Raw genomic sequence first — 21,205 nt, forward strand, 5'->3', positions numbered from 1 at the left:
TTTAGTACCTGATGTCTTGTTATCCTCAGGGAAGGGGGTTATAATCATGAGTGATTGTACCACATCACAAAAACATAATCATCCCTTCTTGTTGTTTGCCGGATTTGGCAAAGTAAAAGTCAACAACTGTCTGTCATGATCTAATGGGAAAAAACAGGTAGCTGGTTTTATTAGGACTGGGAACATATTTTGGCATCTTTGTAAATTCATTAATGGAAAACTCTATTTTTAGGATTAACGAAAGTTGAATGGTCAGAAGATTTTCTTTCTGTTACTCCATTGCCTTCAAGTCCATTTACTTATCCTGTGCCAAAAGAAACAGCACGCCCCATGGAAGACTCTGGGGTATCTTTGCCATCCTCATCATATCCAGTCTCCTCTGTCACATTTGATCTTCTTGCTAAAGAAGTAACTACACCGTTTGGCATGGACTCTTTGGCCTCCAAAGTCAAAGACCAATTGGAAGTGAGCACTTGGATGCCAGACACGACTATGGAAAAAGAGTTCATGTTTGAAAGTGGTTTGGGTTCAGGGTCTGGGCAAAAGGTAGACCTGATTACTTGGCCATGGAGTGAGACTTCATTAGAGAAGAGCACTGAACCACTGTCCAAGTCGTGGCTTGAAGCTGAGGATTCACTTTTGCTAACTGAGGGTATAGATGTGAAACTAGTTGTAGGTGACAAAATAGATTCTACAGATCAACCCACTGAGCATTCAGAATATGGGCCTTTCGATGGGTCCACAAACTTTGCAGAAGATGAGCCCCTTGGTGGACCTACTGTGTCCCTCTTTGCAGAGACCACAACTCAATCTGCATCTCCAATTCTACCCAAGCACACATCAGAAATACCTGACATTGATTATTACTCAGTTACCAAACCACCTCCTCTGCTGACATTTGTGGCAGTCTCTGCTTCTACTGATAAAGCAGATCAAGTGGAACCCTTTCTAAAGGAGGATATGGAGCAGACTACAGAGTCATTTAACCGTGAATGGATTGACAGCAAGATTTCAGTAGTGAAGTCAGATACGCAGCCTTTGAGGACCACAGTGCCAGAGTCAGATGTCATTTGGGCAAGAACTTCTCCCTTAGGGAAACTGTCCAGAGACACATTGGCAAGTACACCACCGAGTACTGACAAGCTCTGGTTGAAAGCTTCCATGACACAGTCTACCAAATTGTCTTCAACCATAAGCTCCACCCTGCTGGAAGATGAAGTCATTATGGGTGTACAGGATATTTCATTAGAGTTGGACCAGATAGGCACAGATTACTATCAGCCTGAGCCAGTCCCTGAGGAAAGTGGCATGGTTGGTAGTTATGTGGAAATGTCTACAAATATTCACTCCACAGAGATGGCTGTTGTGGCTCAACCCACAAGAAGTGATGACTTGAGTCATACCCAAGCCGTAGGAGCTGTGGTGGTTTTCTTCAGCCTCAGAGTGACTAACATGATGTTTTCAGAAGATCTGTTTAATAAAAACTCCTTGGAGTATAAAGCCCTGGAGCAAAGATTCTTAGAACTGGTAAGCATGAGACGTGAAATACGGGCATTAGTGAATAATCATGTATGAACCACCCCTCTCTCCCCACAGCATAAGATCTGAGCCAAGAAAAGTGTGGTCTGCTGTGGACTCTCATTTCCTATCATCTCCAAATGGTGTAATGGCCTAGGGTTGGTAGGAAAACAGAGACAGGTGGATATAAAAAAAGGAATGTGCAAATGTGGCATAACGGTGATATGACAACTTAGATGCTGGGCTTTTTATTCCATAATTTCTAGGATTGAAACACGTTTAAGCTTTATTTTCACATTTTATTGTGAGATTGGTGCTTCATAGGTACCTATAACGCTTTCACTGTCACGATCCTTTAGTGAAACAGAGAATAAACTCTCTGGTGGCTAAAACTGTGAGTTCCATGGGTTTCCTAAATAACTGATAACCTCATGACTCAAATAATTCACAGTTCGTACTTTTGTTGATGAACAATTTAGATAATGTAAACAGAATACAGTTTGGAAAAGTGGAGAGGTTCGTCTTTCTTTGTTTTTGGTGTATTGAACAAAATGTAAAACTTTGTCAATAAACTGACCACTTTACATGTATTGTAGCTGGTTCCCTATCTCCAATCAAATCTCACTGGATTCCAAAATTTAGAAATCCTGAACTTCAGAAATGGCAGTATCGTGGTGAACAGCCGAATGAAGTTCACCAGGTCTGTCCTTCCTAATGTCACCAATGCTGTCTACGTGGTTCTGGAAGACTTTTGCACTACTGCCTACCAGACCATGAACCTGGCTATTGACAAATACTCCCTTGATGTGGAATCAGGTAATGATATTGAATACTATCTTGGTTTCATAGTGGAATCTAACTATTATTCCTGTGTATTATCTTCCACACTGAATTGGGTAAGTTCAACACTTACAGGTAAAAGAGGACTAAGTCAGGCAAATTTGCCGCATTTTGATAGTAAATTATCTCTTCCAAGGATGTCAGGATCATTCTGTTTTCAGAGGGGTTGTCCCACATGCTGCCTTTACTTAGCTCCCATTCTGTTCTCTACCTGCTCCGTCTTTTTCTGTCTTTTACTTACCCATTGAATGTGTTCTTGCTCCCTCTGTATGTTGTGAAGCCTGTTAGAATGTAAACTCTCTTGCCTTCTGTGTTATTCTCCTGTGTTGTTTTATCTATTTCCATTATTGTAAGTCTAATATAAATGTCAATAACTCTTTACATTTATATATGCAAATCAGGCTTATTTTCTGAGCTCCAGAATTTGTGTCTAACTACATAGTTGATGATCTCAACTTGGATATATTCTATGTATATCAAGTTTAGATTAAGCCCTTAAGCTAAGACTGAGCTCTTGTTTTCCATCTCTTTGTACCTTCCAACTAAATCTTCTCATCTCAGCTTGTCTCTATTGTTAAATGGAAATTATATCCACTCCGCCTCTGAAGCCAGATACCTAGAAAGTCACTCTGATACCTCAGTTTCCATCACCCCTAACTTTTAGTCACTCACAATCACTTACATTGATTCTGAATTCTAGATATCTCAGATCTATGTGTTTCTCTCGGCCTTCACTGCTCCTTCTTTAGGCCAAACCATCATCATCTTTCATTTGGACCAGTTTCCCAACAATCTCACTTGTTTTCCTCCCTCCCATTTGTTTTTCAGACAGCAACCAGGGCACTCTTTCTAGAGCGTTGATCAGATTATTTCACTTTCCTGCTTAAAATAACTTTCAGTGGCTACCTGGTTCCTATCGTCTTCCCCAGTATCACCCAGTGAAACGAACTTTTTTACTCACTGTGTTCTATTCAGACTAGCTTGTTTTGGGCTCCTTTGATTCCCAAAACTTTTCTTGTCTTGAAGCCTTTGCATACTCTGTCTTCTTTGCCGGAATCTCTTTCCCCTCTTGGCTGACTTCTCCTTATCCTTTATGACTCAGTTCAAATGTCTCTTCCTCAAGACTTTCACTGATTCATCCATAATCTAGACTGGTTCTTCTCCCTCTGTAGAATTTATAACTATTGTGATCATGCTAATTTATGCACATAGTTGCTTAATAGCTATTTTTCCCAGTGGAACTATCCACACAAACTGAGACTTTGTTTAATTAGCCACTTTGTAGCCAAAACCTCTGCATATAGAAGGTACTCAAAAGTACTGTGAATGAATGAAATGAACCATTGTTTTTATTTGAAAGACTTTGATGCAGAGAATACTGGTGGATGCTCAAACTTTTTTCTTTTTCACCTTCTGCATACCAGAGGAGCTTGGTTTTGAGTAGGAGTAAGATGGAATGTCTGGGTTTGAATTTCTCCAGTGCCTTTTACTCTCAAACTGGTTTGGAAGCCAGCCCTATTCTTGAACCGGGAAAGAAGCAAACATTCTTTCCTTTGAAATCCATGAAAGACCATTATTCATTGAAAGTGAGGAAAATGATTTAGCTAATTCTCCTGTATCCACATCTCCTGCCACTTGAGTTCTTTAAGGACATTTGCACATTTTTTGCCATGTGGTCCTGTGGTGTAGTGGAAGAAGCAATTAATTATAATTTGGAAGACCTGGTTTCTTGCCTCTGCTCTGCCATTTATCATTTGTGTGATCCTAGATGAGCTGTTTTATCTCTGAGCCTTACTCCCTTATATAGCGAATGGGATAATATTACTTGGCTAATATTTCATGGGGCCATTCTAAGGATTAAACAAATAGCATATATAAAACATTTGACTAGCCATATAAATGCAAGCAGTGGTGATTTATAAAGCTTTTGCAAAAGTCTACCCACTTCTTTTTGAAGAGAAGTATATAAATAAGTACATTTACTTCAGTTTTGTATGTAACTCACATGTCAGATGTATGCCAAGTCATCCAGGTTTATAGAACCACCTTTTTCCTTAATAGTCAAATGAATTTGCATTCATTCTCACCATGTGCAGTGTAAAACCTGCATCCTAGGCCCTCCAAGCCCTAACATCTCCAGGAATTATCAGGGAATTTTAATTATCTCCAGCTTTGAGTTTCTTCTATTGAATTTCCAATCTTACCATTTGCTTTGACCCTTGTGGTGGTTCTTTATGTTACTCCAACACAGATCACAGTCCCATATTTTATTTTCCCAAAATCCCCTCAACACAAGGCAGTTGATTCCATCAGATATTTACTGATGATATGAGGGTGATAGAAGACTTTTGGTCATAGTATAGAAAATGGGTTAAAAAAATATTACTGTTAGGTATAAATATCCCAAAATTTCTCAGCCACCCTTTCAAAGGTGTCTTTTTAACAGCTAAGTTTTCCTCCAGGACAGAGTCAACTACTACATTACTCTGGCACCTCTGGCTATTTTTCCAGACCTTCTTCATATTTCCTCTACTCCCATTTTCTGGGACCCATCAATCCTTCTCTTTGCTTGTCCCTGGAAAACCAGAATGTAATTCATTCTTCAATTTAGATCCCTGTCTCCTATCTCAAGCGTAGCTCCAAGTCTCCCTCTGTTTTCCCGTAAAGTCTTTAAATATTCTTCCCAATGGAGAGCTATCCATTCTGAACATCTACCTTTAATCTGCACAAAAGGCTAGAGAGAGACTTTAAAATGCCAATCTCTTTATTTGTGTGATTAAAATATTGGTCTCAGTCTCTCTCCTTGATTGGAAATAAAAGGGGGCAACATTTATCCTTTTCCCCTTCTGGATTCTATTTTTCCTTTCCCTAGGCACTCACCTACACCCACAGAATGGTCACAGAGTTTTAGAAATTTTAAATACACATACATTTTTAGCTAAAAGGTTTCAGATTAAAATATTGTTTTATCTCAAGATTGGCTAAAGATAAGATTGACTTGTCTCTTGCTTAATTTATTTTTCTATATAGTGTCTCAGAAATTCTTGAACTTCCATCAACAAAGGGGGAATGTGCAATACCATCCTTTGTTGTTGTTGTTCAGTTGCTAAGTTGAGTCCAACTCTTTGGGACCCCATGGACATCAGGCTCCTCTGTCCTCCACTATCTCCCAGAGTCCGCTCAAATTCACATCCATTGAATCGTTGATGAAATCTAACCATCTCATCCTCTGCCACCCCTTCTCCTTTTGCCTTCAGTCTTTCCCAGGATCAGGGTCTTTTCCAGTGAGTCTGCTCTTCACATCAGGTGGCCAAAGTATTGGAGCTTCAGCTTCAACAACAGTCCTTCCAGTGAATATTTAGGGTTAATTTTCTTTAGGATTGACTGGTTTGATCATGTAGTCCAAAGGACTCTCAAGAGTCTCCACCAGTATTACAATTCGAAAGCATCAGTTCTTTGGTGCTCAGCCTTCTTTATGGTCCAACCCTCACATCCATACATGAAAACTGGACAAACCATAGCTTCGAGTATATGGACCTTTGTTGCCAAGGTGATGTCTGCTTTTTAATACGCTATCTAGACTTGTCATAGCTTTCCTTTCATGGAGCAAGTGTCTTTTAATTTCATGGTTGTAGTCACCATCTGCAGTGATTTTGGAGCCCAAGAAAATAAAATCTATCACTGCTTCCACTTTTCCCCTTCTATTTGCCATGAGGTGATGGGATCAGATCCCATGATCTTAGTTTTTTAACGTTGAATTTTAGGCCAACTTTTTCACTCTCATCTTTTACCCTCATCAAGATGTTCTTTAGTTCCTCTTCACTTTCTGCAATTAGTGGTATTATATGCATATCTAAGGTTGTTGGTATTTCTGCCAGCAAATTTGATTCCAACTTGTGATTCATCCAACCTGGCATTTCACATGATATGCTCTGCATATAAGTTAAATAAACAGGGTAATAATGTACAGCCTTGTTGTATTCCTTTCCCAATTTTGAGTCAGTCTATTGTTCCATGTCCAGTTATAACTGTTGCTTCTTGACCTACATATAGGTTATACAGGTTTCTCAGGAGACAGGTAAGGTTGTCTAGTACTCCTGTTTCTTTAAAAATTTTCCAGTTTGTTCTGATCCACAAAGTCAAAAGCTTTAGCGTAATCAGTGAAGCAGAAGTAGATGTTTTTCTGAAACTCCTTTGCTTTCTCCGTGATCCAACAAATGTTGGCAGTTTGATCTCTGGTTCCTCTGCCTTTCCTAAACCCAGCTTGAACATCTGGAAGTTCTCAGTTCATGTTCTGCTGAATCCCAGCTTGAAGGATTTTGAGCGTAACATCGCTAGCCTGTGAAATGAGAGCAGTTATACAGTAGTTTGAACATTGACATTGCCCTTCTTTGGGATGGACGTGAAAAAGGACCTTTCCAGTCCCGTGACTGCTGCTGAGTTTTCCAAATTTGATGGCATATTGAGTGCATTTCTTTAATAACATCATCTTTTAGGATTTGAAATAGCTCAAGCTCCGCTGGAATTCCATCATGTCCACTAACTTTGTAGTAATGCTTCCTAGGGCTCACTTGACTTCACGCTCCAGGGTGTCTGACTCTAGATGGGTGACCACACCACTGTGGTTATCTGGTTTATTAAGACCTTTTTAGTATAGCCCTCCTGTGTATTCTTGCTACTTCTTCTTATCTCTTCTGTTTCTGTTAGGTCCTTACCGTTTCTGTTCTTTATTGTTCCCATCCCTGCATGAAATGTGCAATACTATCCTTACCACCCCCTAGATACCCTTCTGTCGCTCACAGGGACAGATTTCAGCCTAGGCCAGGATTAGATTACTTTCTGATTACAAAGCCGCAAAATGAACATGAGGACCCGGATGTGAAGACTTAGGAAATACACAGTGGAATCCCGCTGTGCAGTCCCCTTGTAAAAACTGCCGTCTGCCAGTGCGTTTCTGTACTCTTCTTGTTCTGTGAGCATTTTGGCTTTGCTCCTCTGTATCAGTTTCCTAGGACTTCTGTGACAGAAGATTACAGATTGGGTGGCTTCTAACAGCAGAACTTTGTTCTGTCATAGTTGTTGAGGCTAGAAATGCAGATCAAGATGTTGGTAGAGCCTTGTCCCCTCTGAAAGTTCTAAGACAGAAGCCTATTTTGCCTCTTCCCAGCCGCTGGTGTTTGCCAGCAATCCTTGACATTCCTTGACTTGTAGATGCTTCACGCTAGTCTCTACTTCTGTCTTTATATGGCCTTCTTTCCTGTGTGTCTGTGTCCCTGTGTCCAAATTTCCCTCTTTTTATAAGGACACCAGGTATTGGACTTTGGGTAACCTAATCCAGTATGACCTCATCTTAACTTGGTTGCATTTGCAAAGACCCTGTTTCCAAACAAAGTCATATTCTGAGGCTCTAGGTGGACATGAATTTTCAGGGGACACTATTCAACCCAGTACCTCCCCTCTCATTCCTACACAGGGCCAAGAAAGATTAGCTGCAGAGAACCTACAAATTCCAAGGTCACAGATTCGTGCGAAATGTCTTGAATTTTCACAGCAGCATGGAAGTTATTGATTCTCAAAGCAATATTAATTTACCTGGAAACTGAGAGACTATGCTTTTTGTTTTTCAACCTTCCCTTCATCTTCTAGCTACACCTGATGCTTTTTCATATAGATGAGTTCATGGGTCATTTCCAGTGATTTCTTCTCTTTGTGGTATCTTCATTACCATTTGCCTTTTTGTAATTCAGAGATTGCCATTCACCAGTGAAGAACATGCAGTTTTACCATGATAGGATGGAAGGCCCGTCTATGGTCAGTTCCTATATCATTTTTGACTGTTTTTTGTCCTAAATAATTTTTTTGAATGTCACTTTCCATTTTCTATTCATGGGATGAGAGAATTACTAAAGCCAAAATACTGTTGAGAATGGCCTGAGGAGATGTTGGGGCTGATATGTTTTTATGATATTAACTTTCACAAATCTCAAATGTTCTTAGACTGCTCTTTTTGGGCTTTACTCATCCCTGAGGCTTCCACCAGTTCTTCTCTGTATTCTGTCTCTCCATCCCATGTTCTCAGTGAGGTGAGGGTAGGGGCAGAATGTGCAGCCTCACATGTGGAGTAGAGGACCACGACAGCAGGATAGGGTTGGTGGAAATGAATGGTACGTGAAAACTGTTTAATTTAGACCTATAGTTCATAGATTTTAAATCTTCTACATGCTTCCTATATAAAACAGCTCAAGGCTCGCCCAGGTCACTGGATTCTATAGTTTGGCTCTGCGTTTCAAAGAAATCTGACAAAAGCTGTCATCAATCAAGGGCGAATCAGAAACGTTTTGTGGTGCGGGTGGTGATATATTTCAGTGATTCAGGAAGGGGATTATCCCATGGTACTTTGGACGGGGGACCCTTATTGGAGGGCTTCTCTTCCCCTAGTTCCTATGTTCTGCCTCTCCTTATACCATTCTCTGGTCTGTTTGGCATTTTAGGTGATCAGGCCAACCCTTGCAAGTTTCAAGCATGCAGTGAATTTTCCGAGTGTTTGGTCAACCCCAGGAGTGGAGAGGCGGAGTGCAGCTGCTACCCTGGGTACCTGAGTGTGCAAGAGCTGCCCTGTCAGAGTCTCTGCGAGCTACAGCCCAGCTTCTGCTTGAACGATGGGAAGTGTGACATCATGCCTGGACATGGCGCCATTTGTAGGTATGTCGTAGGTAGAGATTTTGGCTTCACAAGGTTAGAGATACTTCCTCTGAAGAAAGAGCTCTGTGCCTATGATGTTAGGATGATCACAACAATTTTTATTACAGAAGTTATATCTAGGTAATAGATGTGGCGGTGGTTTAGCTGCTAAGTCATGTCCGACTCCTGTGACCCCATGGACAGTATCCCGCCAGGCTCCTCTGTTCATGGGATTCTTGTTCTTCCAGGCAAGAACACTGGAGGGGGTTGCCATTTCCTTCTCCATTTCCTTCTTCTTCCTGACCCAGGGATCAAACCCAGGACTCCTGCACTGCAGGCAGATTTTTTCCCAACTGGGCTACCAGATGGGTGCCATCTAGTTCACATGTGAAGACTGAATCAGTTAAAAGGCCTGAATTATACCCAGTTCAGTGGGTTATTTTATCTCGTGTTCCTACGAAGCTGTAAGAAGAACATTGCCTGGTGTCCTCTGGAGAGTCCTAGAGTAGTTGGAGATCTTTGTGTAATGGTTCTTAGTGGTGAAACAAGGCAATTGCTGCTCAAATTGGGTTTCCATATATAATCAACACTTTATACTGTATCTGAAACAGAGGAGTTTTATTGTTCTAATTGAATTATGTTTTTAACAGCTTTGGGCTGCTCTTGGTCAAAATGAGTATTCAAAAATAAAGAATAGCAAGTATTTAAAGTTGTGGTATTTTAAGTATCTAATTTCTATTTTTTAAAGGTAGAGTCAAAGAAAATAAACCAGACAGATGAGCAGATTCAGGTAGACTTCCCCAGTCACTCTACTTAAACAAAGCAGAACCAATCATCCTCCCCACCCTATCCAACCAAAGTCACAACATGTGAAGGAGAGGATGCTGAGAACTAGCGGGGGGTGGGGGGGGGGGACCTCAGTAAGAGGACAATCTGTGAATTTCAAAAGGGGAAAATGTTGCCTTTGATGTCAAAAGCAGAGGAAATAGGTGGAAATGATTCAGATTTTCTGTATGTAAAGTTTGGCTTTAAAACTAAGAGGAAAAATAGTCTCTTGATTTTCAGAGAAATGAATCTGATTTTATAAAGCAGTGATTGCTGCTCGGGGAATTGAGGATGCTTTTGCATAGCGTGTGGGCTTGGAGTTTGGAGGATCTCTGCAGTGTGGTGGAAGGATGTGAGGAGTCTGGGGACCTGGGTTCTAGACCAGCTCTGTTGCTGACAAATTGTGTGATCTAACTCCAATTTTTTTCCTTTATCGAAAATGGGCCTGTTTTTCATTGTCCATAAACCAGAGTTGACTAGACTACTTTCTATAGGTCTAGTTAGTCTTTTATCAGTCTTTACAGGTAGTCATGGAGGACCTCCTGAGTCTGTGCCAGCATTTCTCTCTCTCCGTGCACTCTGTCCCACCGAAGGTTCTGCTGTTAATGTTACTTTCAACAGAGTGATTCCATCTGGGGCTTGGCCACTTCTTGTTCCAGGTGCCGAGTGGGTGAGAACTGGTGGTATCGTGGCGAGCACTGTGAAGAGTTTGTGTCTGAGCCCTTGGTGATTGGCGTCACCATTGCCTCCATGGTTGGACTTGTCCTCGTTTCTTCTGCTTTGGTCTTCTTCATCATCAAGGCTCTTCAGGCTCAATATGTTAGGAGGGAAAGAGAGAGACCCTCCAGGTAAGTAACGACAGTTGCTCTCTGACGGAATAAAATATTCCTTTTATTCATTCATTTTGTCCTTTCTGTGTCCTGAGTACTGGAAGGGATCTGAATGGAGGGGAGGGGGCTATAAAGTTGAGAAGAGACATGATCCCTGTCCTCAGAGGGTGTCAGTCTGGAAACAAACATAAGCAACAGTTTGAACAACCTGCTAGAATGCCTAGATGAGTAATGAATTTGTTTTGCCTAGGGGAGGTCAGCTTAGATGTTTTGATGATGGTTATCGTATTTGACTGGATAGAAGAGTAGATGTTTGCTGCAGGAGGTGGATGGAAAACTTTCTAGCCAGTTGAATGAACAAACAGAGAGGCATACATGAATCTCACCGTACAACCAAAGAATGGCATCCCTGAGTGGGGCCAGACTGCCTGTTTCACGGTGCAGGAGGGGTTGAAAGGGTGATGGAGATAAGGTGAGGCCTGTGTGAGGACCGGATCTGTTAGTTTGTTCCCCTTTGGCTCATTCCAGTGGTAATTAGGCAGACTTTACATCCAGGTAAGAATCTGACAAGAAATGGAATCTGATTCTCATTTTAGTTGAGTATAGGTTCATTAATAGAGGAGGTAAAACCTATTCTACTTGCTAGACTAGCGATCCAAGGACCTTTTGGTGTAAAGTGATCACAGTCACTGGCTGTACTTTGCTTCTGTGCTTCCAGCTCTGCTTTCGGTCTAGGTTACCTTCACTCACCCTCTGGCTTGGCTGACGAGGCACCGCTTCTAGTTTCCTATAGCACCCAGAACATAACTCTTGTTATCATTCTTTTATTTTTTATTGGTTCTGACTTCTCATTGGACCATGATTTTGTTCTAGAGAGAGTCAAACAAATTCTTTGCATTGTCAGCATCTGGAAAATTCCTAGGCACATAATCAGTGCTCAGCAAATAGTTGTAGACCTGAATTGAGTTTAATTGAAGCCCATTACCCCATGAGTTTTTATTTCTGTTACTTTCTTTGTGTGGTTACACACTGATTTTTTTTAAATTTTATTTATTTTTAATTGAAGGATAATTGCTTTACAGTAGTGTGTTGGTGTCTACTAAGCATGAACATGAATCAGCCACAGGTCTGCCCGTGTCTCCTTCCACCTGAACATCCCTCCCACCTCCCCCCTCCATCCTACGCCTGGAGTTTGTTGCCGAGCCGCAGCTCGCGTTCCCTGAGTCATACGACAAATCCCCTTGGTTATTTTACAGATGGTAATGTGTGTTTCCATGGTCCTCTCTCCATATATACCACCGTCTCCTCCCCCTCCCCCCCAGCCGTGTCCCTAAATCAGTTCTCAATGTCTGTCTGCACTGATGCTCCACAGATAGGTCCATCAGTACCATCTTTCTGGAGTCCACATACATGCGTTAGTGTACAACATTTGTTTTTTTCTTTCTGACTTACTTCACCCTTGGGTAAGAGGCACTGTGTTCATCCACCTCATTAGGACTGACTCAAATGCGTACCTTTTTAAGGCTGAATAGTATTTACACACTGATTTTTAATTTGTCTGTGCTGGGAAGAATGATGCTATTCCCACTAATTTTAATGAAATGCTTAGTATTTAACATTCCTCAAAATTTAATATTTCCATGAATACTAATGAAACGCTATCAGCAGACATAATTCCCCGTCAACATTCATTAGGTACCAGGAACTTTAGGACAAATAAAAATTAAAGAGACAAGGAACAGGCCCCACAGGACGCTTGCCCGGTAGTCGAGGAGATTATAGTGATAACAAGGTGGTAAATAATATTCGAGATTGATCTGGATCTTTTCCGCAGTCACTCCCTTCCCATTTGTATCCAATTTGTCTCCTTTTCTTCCTCAACAGGAATTTTGTTCCAGGTAAATAGCCTCCTAGATAGTTGAGCATCCAGAAAAGAACCTGAATCAATTATGCTTTTCTTTCTGTGGCTCCAGCAGGCAGCCTGATGGCCTCTCATCCGTAGAAAGTGCCGTGAAGCACAACCCCGTATTTGAGAGTTACGAGTCCGACCTCGAGCGCTATGAGGGCCCCTACCCTCAGCGGCCCTTCTACAGCTCCGCAGACAGAGAGGTGATCGCTGGTCTGAGCAGGGACGAGATCAGACAGATGTATGAGAACAGTGACCTTTCCAGAGAGGTAGGAAGCTTGGTTCTTCTGTTGTGGCTCTGCTGGGGTGCGTGTGTGTGTGCGCGCGCGCGCGTGTGCGTATGTATCCTAAGGCTTCAAGAAAGAATGAAAATTATTTCATGATTAGTTTTTTTTCCTCATGACACCTCCCAGTCAATGTGATATGTAGCCAGGATATAGTTCGGAGTTGTATCGTATTTCCTGCCCAGTGATTCTTGTATCATGATTAGTAAATGTCTCCTACCTCCCTTCACTCCTTAGAAATATATGTCTGAGTTATTCAGAGCAGTTCATGTAGTAGCCACAACTTCCACTTTTTTTTTTGAAAACTCTGCCGTTTTCTGAAACTCTCTCCTGCACTGTCCAGAAAGCTATGGTCTCTGATAACAATTACACCTCTTTTTTAAAACGCCATTAAAATTTTTTTAATGCAATGATGGCTTTTTTTTTTCTTATTCCTTCCTTCCTCCCTTAAAGGAAATTCAAGAAAGAATGAGAATTTTGGAACTGTATGCCAGGGATCCTGAGTTTGCAGCTTTTGTCAGAGAACATCAAATGTAAGCATTTAAGAGCGCACCCACACCAGATTCTAAACAGTTTGCCTTACAGGAGGGTCACGAGTGTGAACACATAATTTCTGTCTGTATGACAAGGGTTTTGTTGGTAACTAGCATTGTTGAGTTCTTCACAATTAATCCACATCCACTCTGATTCTGCAGTTATTCCTTCTAGTGCCTTTACACATTGAGTGTTTCTTATTTAAGTTTTATGAGTGAGGAAAGGAAACCTCGAAGAAATGGAGAGTCTTACTCAAGCTCACAATGACAGCAAGTGCCAATGAAGATGGAAAACGAAGACACTCTGTGTTCTGGACTAGAGCTTCCTCGCTCTATCATATTTTCTCTTATTAACATAGAGTCACCTGTTTGAGTAGCCATAAATCCTCACATATTTTAACACATACTTCCTTTTCTATCTCCGTAGATACTTTTAGGTATACTTTGAATGAGGCAGATCTCATTGAAGTGTGTCTTCTTGCTTCTTTCAACTTCACCTTACTTTTCAATATGTCTTTTTCCATTACTTTTTTCAGCATACATTTTGGGCAAGTGTCCATAGTTTTTTGGTCTTCCCTTTGCATCTGAGGATCTATAACAAGATGTAGGTTACAAAAATACAGTACCCTTGTAAAGAGACCATTTATAGATTAACTGAGTGTTAATTAACTGACTAATTAGCTGAGTGTAGATTAACTGAGTGTAGTGGGTGGGATTATTATTTGGTTTTGATATTTGGTCCTACGGCTGCCCTTGCAAAGGTGCTTCCATGAGGAAGCATGAGGATGGGTCTCACCCAGGCCAGATAATGGTACCTGACTTCTAGAAGAGAAAAACTAGAGCAATTCATGCCTGCTTATAGAAGAAACTGATAAAGGATCAACCGCACATGTGGCTCTGGTTGGAGCCTCTGCCCCTTTGCCCCAAATCCCCTTTCTCTGACAGGCAGCCCCTCACTCATGGTTCCTCTGATAGGAATGGATGGATTGACACCAAAGGAAACTGAAGAAGATGCTTTTCTAGTTCCACATGCATGGTAGATACTCCTTTAGGAAGAAAACTCTCTGAACATCTGATTTGGCCAATGGGAGTTACTGCAGACCTTGCTTGAGTGCTGTCAAAGCAATATTAATAGGATTCTGCCTTTTAGTCCAGGATATCCGCTAATCTCTGTATCTCCAGCCAGTAGGTGACCTATGGCACAGCTTCAGTGGTATCCAATAGAAAGAACATGATTGATTTTTTTTTTAATCTTTCCTAAGACCCTTTTATAAGCCCCTCAGAGCCATCTGTGTTTCCTGAATTAAAAATACATCTCATACAGGCTAAGAAATCCAAAGAGAGGAACCAGGAGAGCCTAGTTAAGGACAGGCAGATTGACTACATGCTTCACTTTCTTCTTGTAAACTGTTTGGCATTAAAATATATGAAAAAAAATCATATAACAAAGAAGAGTTAAACAAGATCCAGTGAAACAAAAGAATGTTCACACAGACACTATAACCCTAAGGGGATTGTTCAAAGTCAGGAGACAGCATTGAAAAAATGTTAGGGACATGATCAGTGCATTTTCAGTTTCCATGTAGTCTGGAGTTTTCATCTACCAGTAGCTCATGAAAATATTAATGGACTTGGTTTAGGACTCAGTAAAAATATTACATAGTCTCTGTAGACTGGATTTTTTTTTTTTTTTTTAGCAAAGCACAGAACAGCTTTCCTGCAAAGAAAGAATTGGTAATTTTAGGAATATAGTTTGACAATACATTTCAACAAAGTGCATTTCAGGACCTTTTAGCTTTTTTCAACTAATTGCTCTTTGTTTCATAGCAGGGAAGAGCTTTAATCAAAACTCGTATTTGCAACTGATTAGAAGCCTAGAGAAGATGGAGATCACTCATTACATCATATTAATTAACCTGGATTTGGAACTCTGTTGAAAGAAGAGTTTTCTATTAAAAAACTAAATTTGGGACTCAAAATTTTTTTCTAGTTTAAAATTTTAGAATTTGGCCAGAGATGTGATGGTATTTATATCTGCAAAGACCAAACGCTGTATTTCAGTTCAGTCACTCCGGTGTGTCTACCTCTTTGTGACCCCATGGACTGTAGCATGCCAGGCCTCCCTGTCCATCACCAACTCCTGGAGTCTACACAAAGTCATGTCCATTGAGTAGGTGATGCCATCCAACCATCTCATCCTCTGTCATCCCCTTCTCCTCTTGCCTTCAATCTTTCCCAGCATCATGGTCTTTTCAAATTGAGTCAATTCTTCACATCAGGTGGCCAAAGTATTGGAGTTTCAGCTTCAGCATCAATCCTTCCAGTGAATATTCAGGACTGATTTTCCTTTAGGATGGACTGGTTGGATCTCCTTGCAGTCCAAGGGACTCTCAAGAGTCTTCTCCAACACCACAGTTCAGAAGCATCAATTCTTCGGAGCTCGGCTTTCTTTGTAGTTCAACTATCACGTCCATTCATGGCTACTGAAAAAACCATTGCTTTGACTAGACGGACCTTTGTTGGCAAAGTAATGTCTCTGCTTTTTAATATTCTGTCTAGGCTGGTCATAGTTTTTCTTCCAAGGACCAAGCGTCTTTTAATTTCATGGCTGCAGTCACCATCTGCAGTGATTTTGGAGCCCAGAAAAATCAAGTCTGCCACTGTTTCCATTGTTTCCCCATCTATTTGCTATGAAGTGATGGGAAGCTATATTTAAAGGAAATCAAACTGTGTGAATTCTGGAAAGTTTTCTGTAAGGAAAAAGCTGGGTCTGGGAGTTGGGGATATATTTGCTATCTGCTTCTGAGTCTCTGAGGGTGTCTCTTAATAAATGTGCCTCAGGTTTCACAGCGGGAAGACAAGGTGAGACTCTTACCGGAGGAAGTAAGCTTAACAGCTGAATACTTGTAGCATGTTAGTTCAGGTGGAATGAAAAGCTCTTGAAGTAGTTTTAACACAGTTTATGGTCAGACATTCACCTAACTAAAATATTAAGCCTTTTTTGAATCAAACTGTTGAAGAAAAAGCGACCTTTTTGCTGGAAGATAGAGTTAGGCCTGTACCTTGTGCTTCTACCAGAGTTTTCTGTTTCTGAAGCCTGTTAATCAAAACCAAACTAGTTTGTTAATTATGTTAATATCCTATTTTTTAAAGCTATCTCAGCCAAGACATATGTATAAAGTTTAGAGAGTTCTCCTTAGACTAAAGATGAATTTAATCAAGTGGACAGGGGAGGAGAGGGTGCTGGGTCAAGACCACAGTACTGAGAGTATACTTTGCTGGTTGATGGGTGGGCTGAGTCAGAACTCAGCTTGGGTTCCCTGATGGGTTCCCCGACTCTGCTGCTGCTACCTCACCATGTCCTGGGCAAACCTTGTATCTCCTCTAGTTCCTGGTGTTTTAATTTCAAAAAGAGCATTTAACTCCCTCCTGTGGTATAGGTTGGCTGCTTCTTTATGAATACCCTGTACCTAAATTGACTCCTGCTTACATAAAACATGGCAGTACTTTCATTGCAATTAAAATAATTTTTTTTTTCTTTATAGCTAGGAAAAAGTCACATCTTATATAAATTATAACTGAAAATGGAAGCTTAACTCTGTTTCCTAGCACTTTGTGAATGGGAGCTTTGGCGGGGGCGTGGAGAGTGCCCTATCACTCCTGATACTGAGTTGTGTATGCAAATAGGCTATTATTGATGCAGGTGTGTTTCAAGTTAGGAATCTTCATGTTAGTCAAAGATAATCTTAACTATTCTGGTTTCTTTATGACCAGATATTACTAACCAGGGATAGATTGACCGTGAGCGAAAATACTTGGTTCATTTTTTTTTCTTCTCAACTTAATGACTGCCAATTTCACTCATTATGAAGACACCAGAAACGAAATCGCTGGGATGAGTACATGCCACAGTAAAGCTATTGAAAGCCTTGAAGATATCCAGTTATTTTGCAAAGTATGTATGGGTCACAGGTTTTATGAATGTGTGTTTATATAGGTTGATATTTCCTGTTTCCTGGAATTCTCTTTCATTCCCTACTCACATAATACTCTCTAAAAAGTTCAGCATAGGTACAAGCTAGTGGTGGGATATTTTCTACTGGGCTCATTTGAAAGGGAAATGATATTTATCTTTAAAGCATTGTAAATATTAATGACATTTGTCACTACTTAATGCTTAATTTTATTTGTAAAACTTCCTAAGATTTCTCTGTTGAAGATTCTAAACTTGTTGTGGATGAAAAAGAAAATTTGTTTTTATTAACCCTAACCCAGTTAACCCTAGAAAGCAGCATTTTAAATGAATGTCTGCTTGCCGGCAGTCTAGATGGACATGATTTGGGTGTACATCTGGCCACCTTGTGGAACACTCACGAGAAGCACGAATGGGGCTGAAGGAGGATTGTTGTTTCCAGAAGCCAATCAGTGAAGTAAGAAATTCTGAAACATTTCTGAAGAGCAAATCTCTTGTTGACTCTGCGCAAATGTCTGCTCCACGTCTGTTAATGGAAGGAACTCCTGAACTCTCAGGGGGAGACCTGAGCTCCTTAGTTCAGGAATAAAGACTTTGGCCTTACCTTTGCCATAATTGAACCACAGTGAGAAAGACTGGAGAATGAAGTTTCCATGGTGAAGATCCTCTGCTGTTCACACTCTAAGGGCTGAAAGAGCTATGGGTCTTCCAGGAGAAACGATCTTGAAAGAGCTTTTAGAAAGAACTTTTCCCTCGGGACTTCATGGTGGTCCAGCGGTTAAGAGCCCGCCTTGCAGTGCGGGGGATGAGGGTTTGATCCCTGGGGTGGGAAGATCCCAGATGGGAGCCCGTGTGCTCCCAGCTCCTGAGCCGGCGAGCTGCAGAGCCGGCGCGCCACAGCTAGACGGTGCGTGGCAGAGAACTCAAGGTGTGTTTTTATTTTGTTTTGTTTTTTCTTTTTTTTGGTTCAGAAGGTGCTCTGGAGTCTTGCAGATGTAACCCTTATAGTTGAGTATACATACAGGATTCCTGGGTTCTGGATAATGAGAGATTTATTTGACATGTAGGACTCCGTTTCTACACAGCAGTGGTTTAAGGGTATGTGTTCACAGCTATGTGCTGTGAAGTCCCATTTACTTCACGTGGTAACACAAGTTACTTTAATAACTGATTTTAATCCCGCCCTTTGTTTTTTCTCTTCTTCAGTACCTGGTCCTCATGGCTTGGCTGCTCCCCTCCTCATACTTTTTAATCACATAGTAAATTGTAATGTAATTGAACAAACCTGATTTATTATTACTTCTGACAAAAGATGAAAATTGCACAGATATCTTTGTAGGCTCTAAAGCCATGTTGACTCAAATGTGTACCTGATCTATTTATTTGCATTCTTTTTTTGGTACGTTTGCCTTCATCCATCTCATAATTTTTAGGCAGGGGGCATCTTTGTGTCATTTCCATGTTTTCAATAATGGATACTTTGACATCTATCAGCCTGTGAACTGAAGTTTCATTTTGAAATGGGAAAACAAGGTAATATATTTGCTCCATGAGGAAACAGCTGATTTAGGAGAAAAACTTATCTTTATTAAGTTGAGATATTTTAGCTAAGAAAAATATGGGTCATTTTTTTTTAACGTTTCCAACAATTCCCAGTAGAATGGGTGGGGCCAGCCTTTCAAATTTACAATCCAGCTGCAATGAGTCATGCCTCCTAGCTCATTCTATTCCCAAGCGTGCAATGAATGCAGAAAAATGGTGTGAAGGTCATAATCATCAAATCAGTTGCATTGTGTTCCGCAGAAGATCCTGGCTGGAAGTGAGAAGGTGGGAGGGTACCAGAAAGTAACTGATAATGTAAAGAATCTAAATAGAAATTTCCTTGAGTCATGCATTTTGTAAAACCTTACACTATCTGTTTAACAAGACACAGGTTAAATCACTCCCCTTGGGGTAATAAGACAGATCAAAACACACAATTTACAGTTACAGCCTAGTTGAAATGATTCCTTATCCATTTTTGCTTCACTTACACTTAGTTGCTTTTTTAGTAGTTAGGGAATAAATAAGAAAAATGTAACCATAATATCAGAGAATAAGGTATAATTATTTATGTATGTGGACTGTGATGTTTATGAAGTGACTATGTACATACCATAATATATGTTCAATATGGAGTGTGGATAATAACAGATTTTTCTGTTTCATATTGTTTATGATGACACTGTATTTAAAGTATGGGTCAGATAAGCTCATGTTACTGTACTGTTTGCTTGAAATGCTCTTGTCTTAATACTAGCTAATTAGAAATAAAAATTTAACAGTCTTTATGTATATGAAAGGTCTTTAGTCTTATGTATAGAGTTGTGCCATTTTCATTATTAATAAACTTCTCTTTCAAAAATTTCCCTACATTTTGTGTCAATTAGAAGAAAACATTGTAGATTGTAGCAGTAGTTTGGTTGTAATTACCACTTAGAGATACACACAGTATGAGTGCGGTGTAGGAAGGATAGTCTTTGATTAATCTTTGTGAAGTGAGAGTCTCCGAGAATTGGAGACAGATTCAGAGCCCAATTGTTGCCCTGAAATTTGTTGCTAGTTATTGATGCTGAGTTATTATTTGGCCTCTCTTGAACTTCAGTCTTTTAAAGTCTTAGAAACTTTCATTTTTTCCTCATTTGCGTAAGGCAGGGATGGAAGGAAAACTGGTGGAGTTGATTAAAGAAAGATTAAGGGTGAGCAGCTAACACCAGATGGTCTATAACAAGAGAAGGAACTGGTGACCTGTCTACAAGAGAACAAGAAGACGTGAGCGGGTGTAAGAGCAATGTAAAACAATTCTGCCTGGGTAGGTCAGTTACCACTTACCTAAGCATCGGGAGCCTCAGCTTGATGTTTTTTCCCCTATGTTTGCATGATGTCTTGCTGTCAAGGGGCATGATGGTGTCCTAAATCAGTCTTAGGGAAGAAAAGGGCAGTCTTGATTTGACTCCAAAGACTGTCTTATAAAAACTCAAACTGGGAGAAATGTGTACAATAAATACCTATTGATTAATTAATGACACTAGTTTTAGAAGAAATAGTCATAACCTGTTTTTAATAAAAGTCTGATCAGGGCAAGGCCTAGTTACTCTTTGGTCATGTCTTCACCCTGCTGGTCCACCTTCTGGGTACTTCTGAATATATGTCTCATCTGACCTAGTCCTTGATGGACTAGGTCCCATGACATGTAAGGTATCTCACCAAAACACACACATATCTTGTATTCCACTTTTTTTTATACAAATGAATCTGTGCTAATATAATAGTAGATGTTAAGGAATCATGCTTTTCCAAATAACACCAATATTGTATGTGGTATTTCTGTAGGTAATTTATTATTCCAGATGAACAACCACAATTGTCAATATTGCACACACCATGGCAGATTTGGGGAAGAATGCATATTTTTAGCAGGTGGGCCTTTGAGAGAGCCTCCAAAAAGAAACTCCATCTTTTATGCCTTTTTCTGTACCAGGTATATACTGGTACACTCCACTATTCACCAAGGTTGTGTTGTAATTTTTATTTATATTATTGTTGAGTGGCTAAGTAGTGTCTGACTCTTTGTGACCCGTGTGACCCATGGACTGCCAGGCTTCTTTGACCTTCACTATCTCCTGGAATTTGCTCAAACTCATGTCCGTTGAGTTGGTGATGCCATCCAACCAGCTCATCCTCTGGACATCCCACTAAACTGAATTCTTTGATGTTGGGATCATATCTTGCTCACTTATTATTCACGAAACCAAAGAGCACTTGATTAGAGTTGG

The 21,205-nt window shown here is 40.4% G+C and overlaps 1 protein-coding gene across 1 annotated transcript in view; it reads left to right on the top strand.

Moving 5' to 3' along the window:
• IMPG2 (interphotoreceptor matrix proteoglycan 2) overlaps positions 1-19,753 on the top strand; it is a 73,521-nt gene extending 53,768 nt beyond the window's left edge. The window contains exons 13-19 of the mRNA XM_065913748.1: positions 233-1,527; positions 2,115-2,334; positions 8,850-9,060; positions 10,524-10,705; positions 12,652-12,869; positions 13,338-13,417; positions 15,245-19,753. Of these exons, the coding sequence (XP_065769820.1) occupies positions 233-1,527; positions 2,115-2,334; positions 8,850-9,060; positions 10,524-10,705; positions 12,652-12,869; positions 13,338-13,417; positions 15,245-15,260 (2,222 nt within the window). The 3' untranslated portion in view covers positions 15,261-19,753. The remainder of the gene's footprint in view (positions 1-232; positions 1,528-2,114; positions 2,335-8,849; positions 9,061-10,523; positions 10,706-12,651; positions 12,870-13,337; positions 13,418-15,244) is intronic.
• The last annotated feature ends 1,452 nt before the right edge of the window (positions 19,754-21,205 follow it).

This window comes from Muntiacus reevesi, chromosome 21, assembly GCF_963930625.1.
Source record: "Muntiacus reevesi chromosome 21, mMunRee1.1, whole genome shotgun sequence".
NCBI classification, from domain to species: domain Eukaryota; kingdom Metazoa; phylum Chordata; class Mammalia; order Artiodactyla; family Cervidae; genus Muntiacus; species Muntiacus reevesi.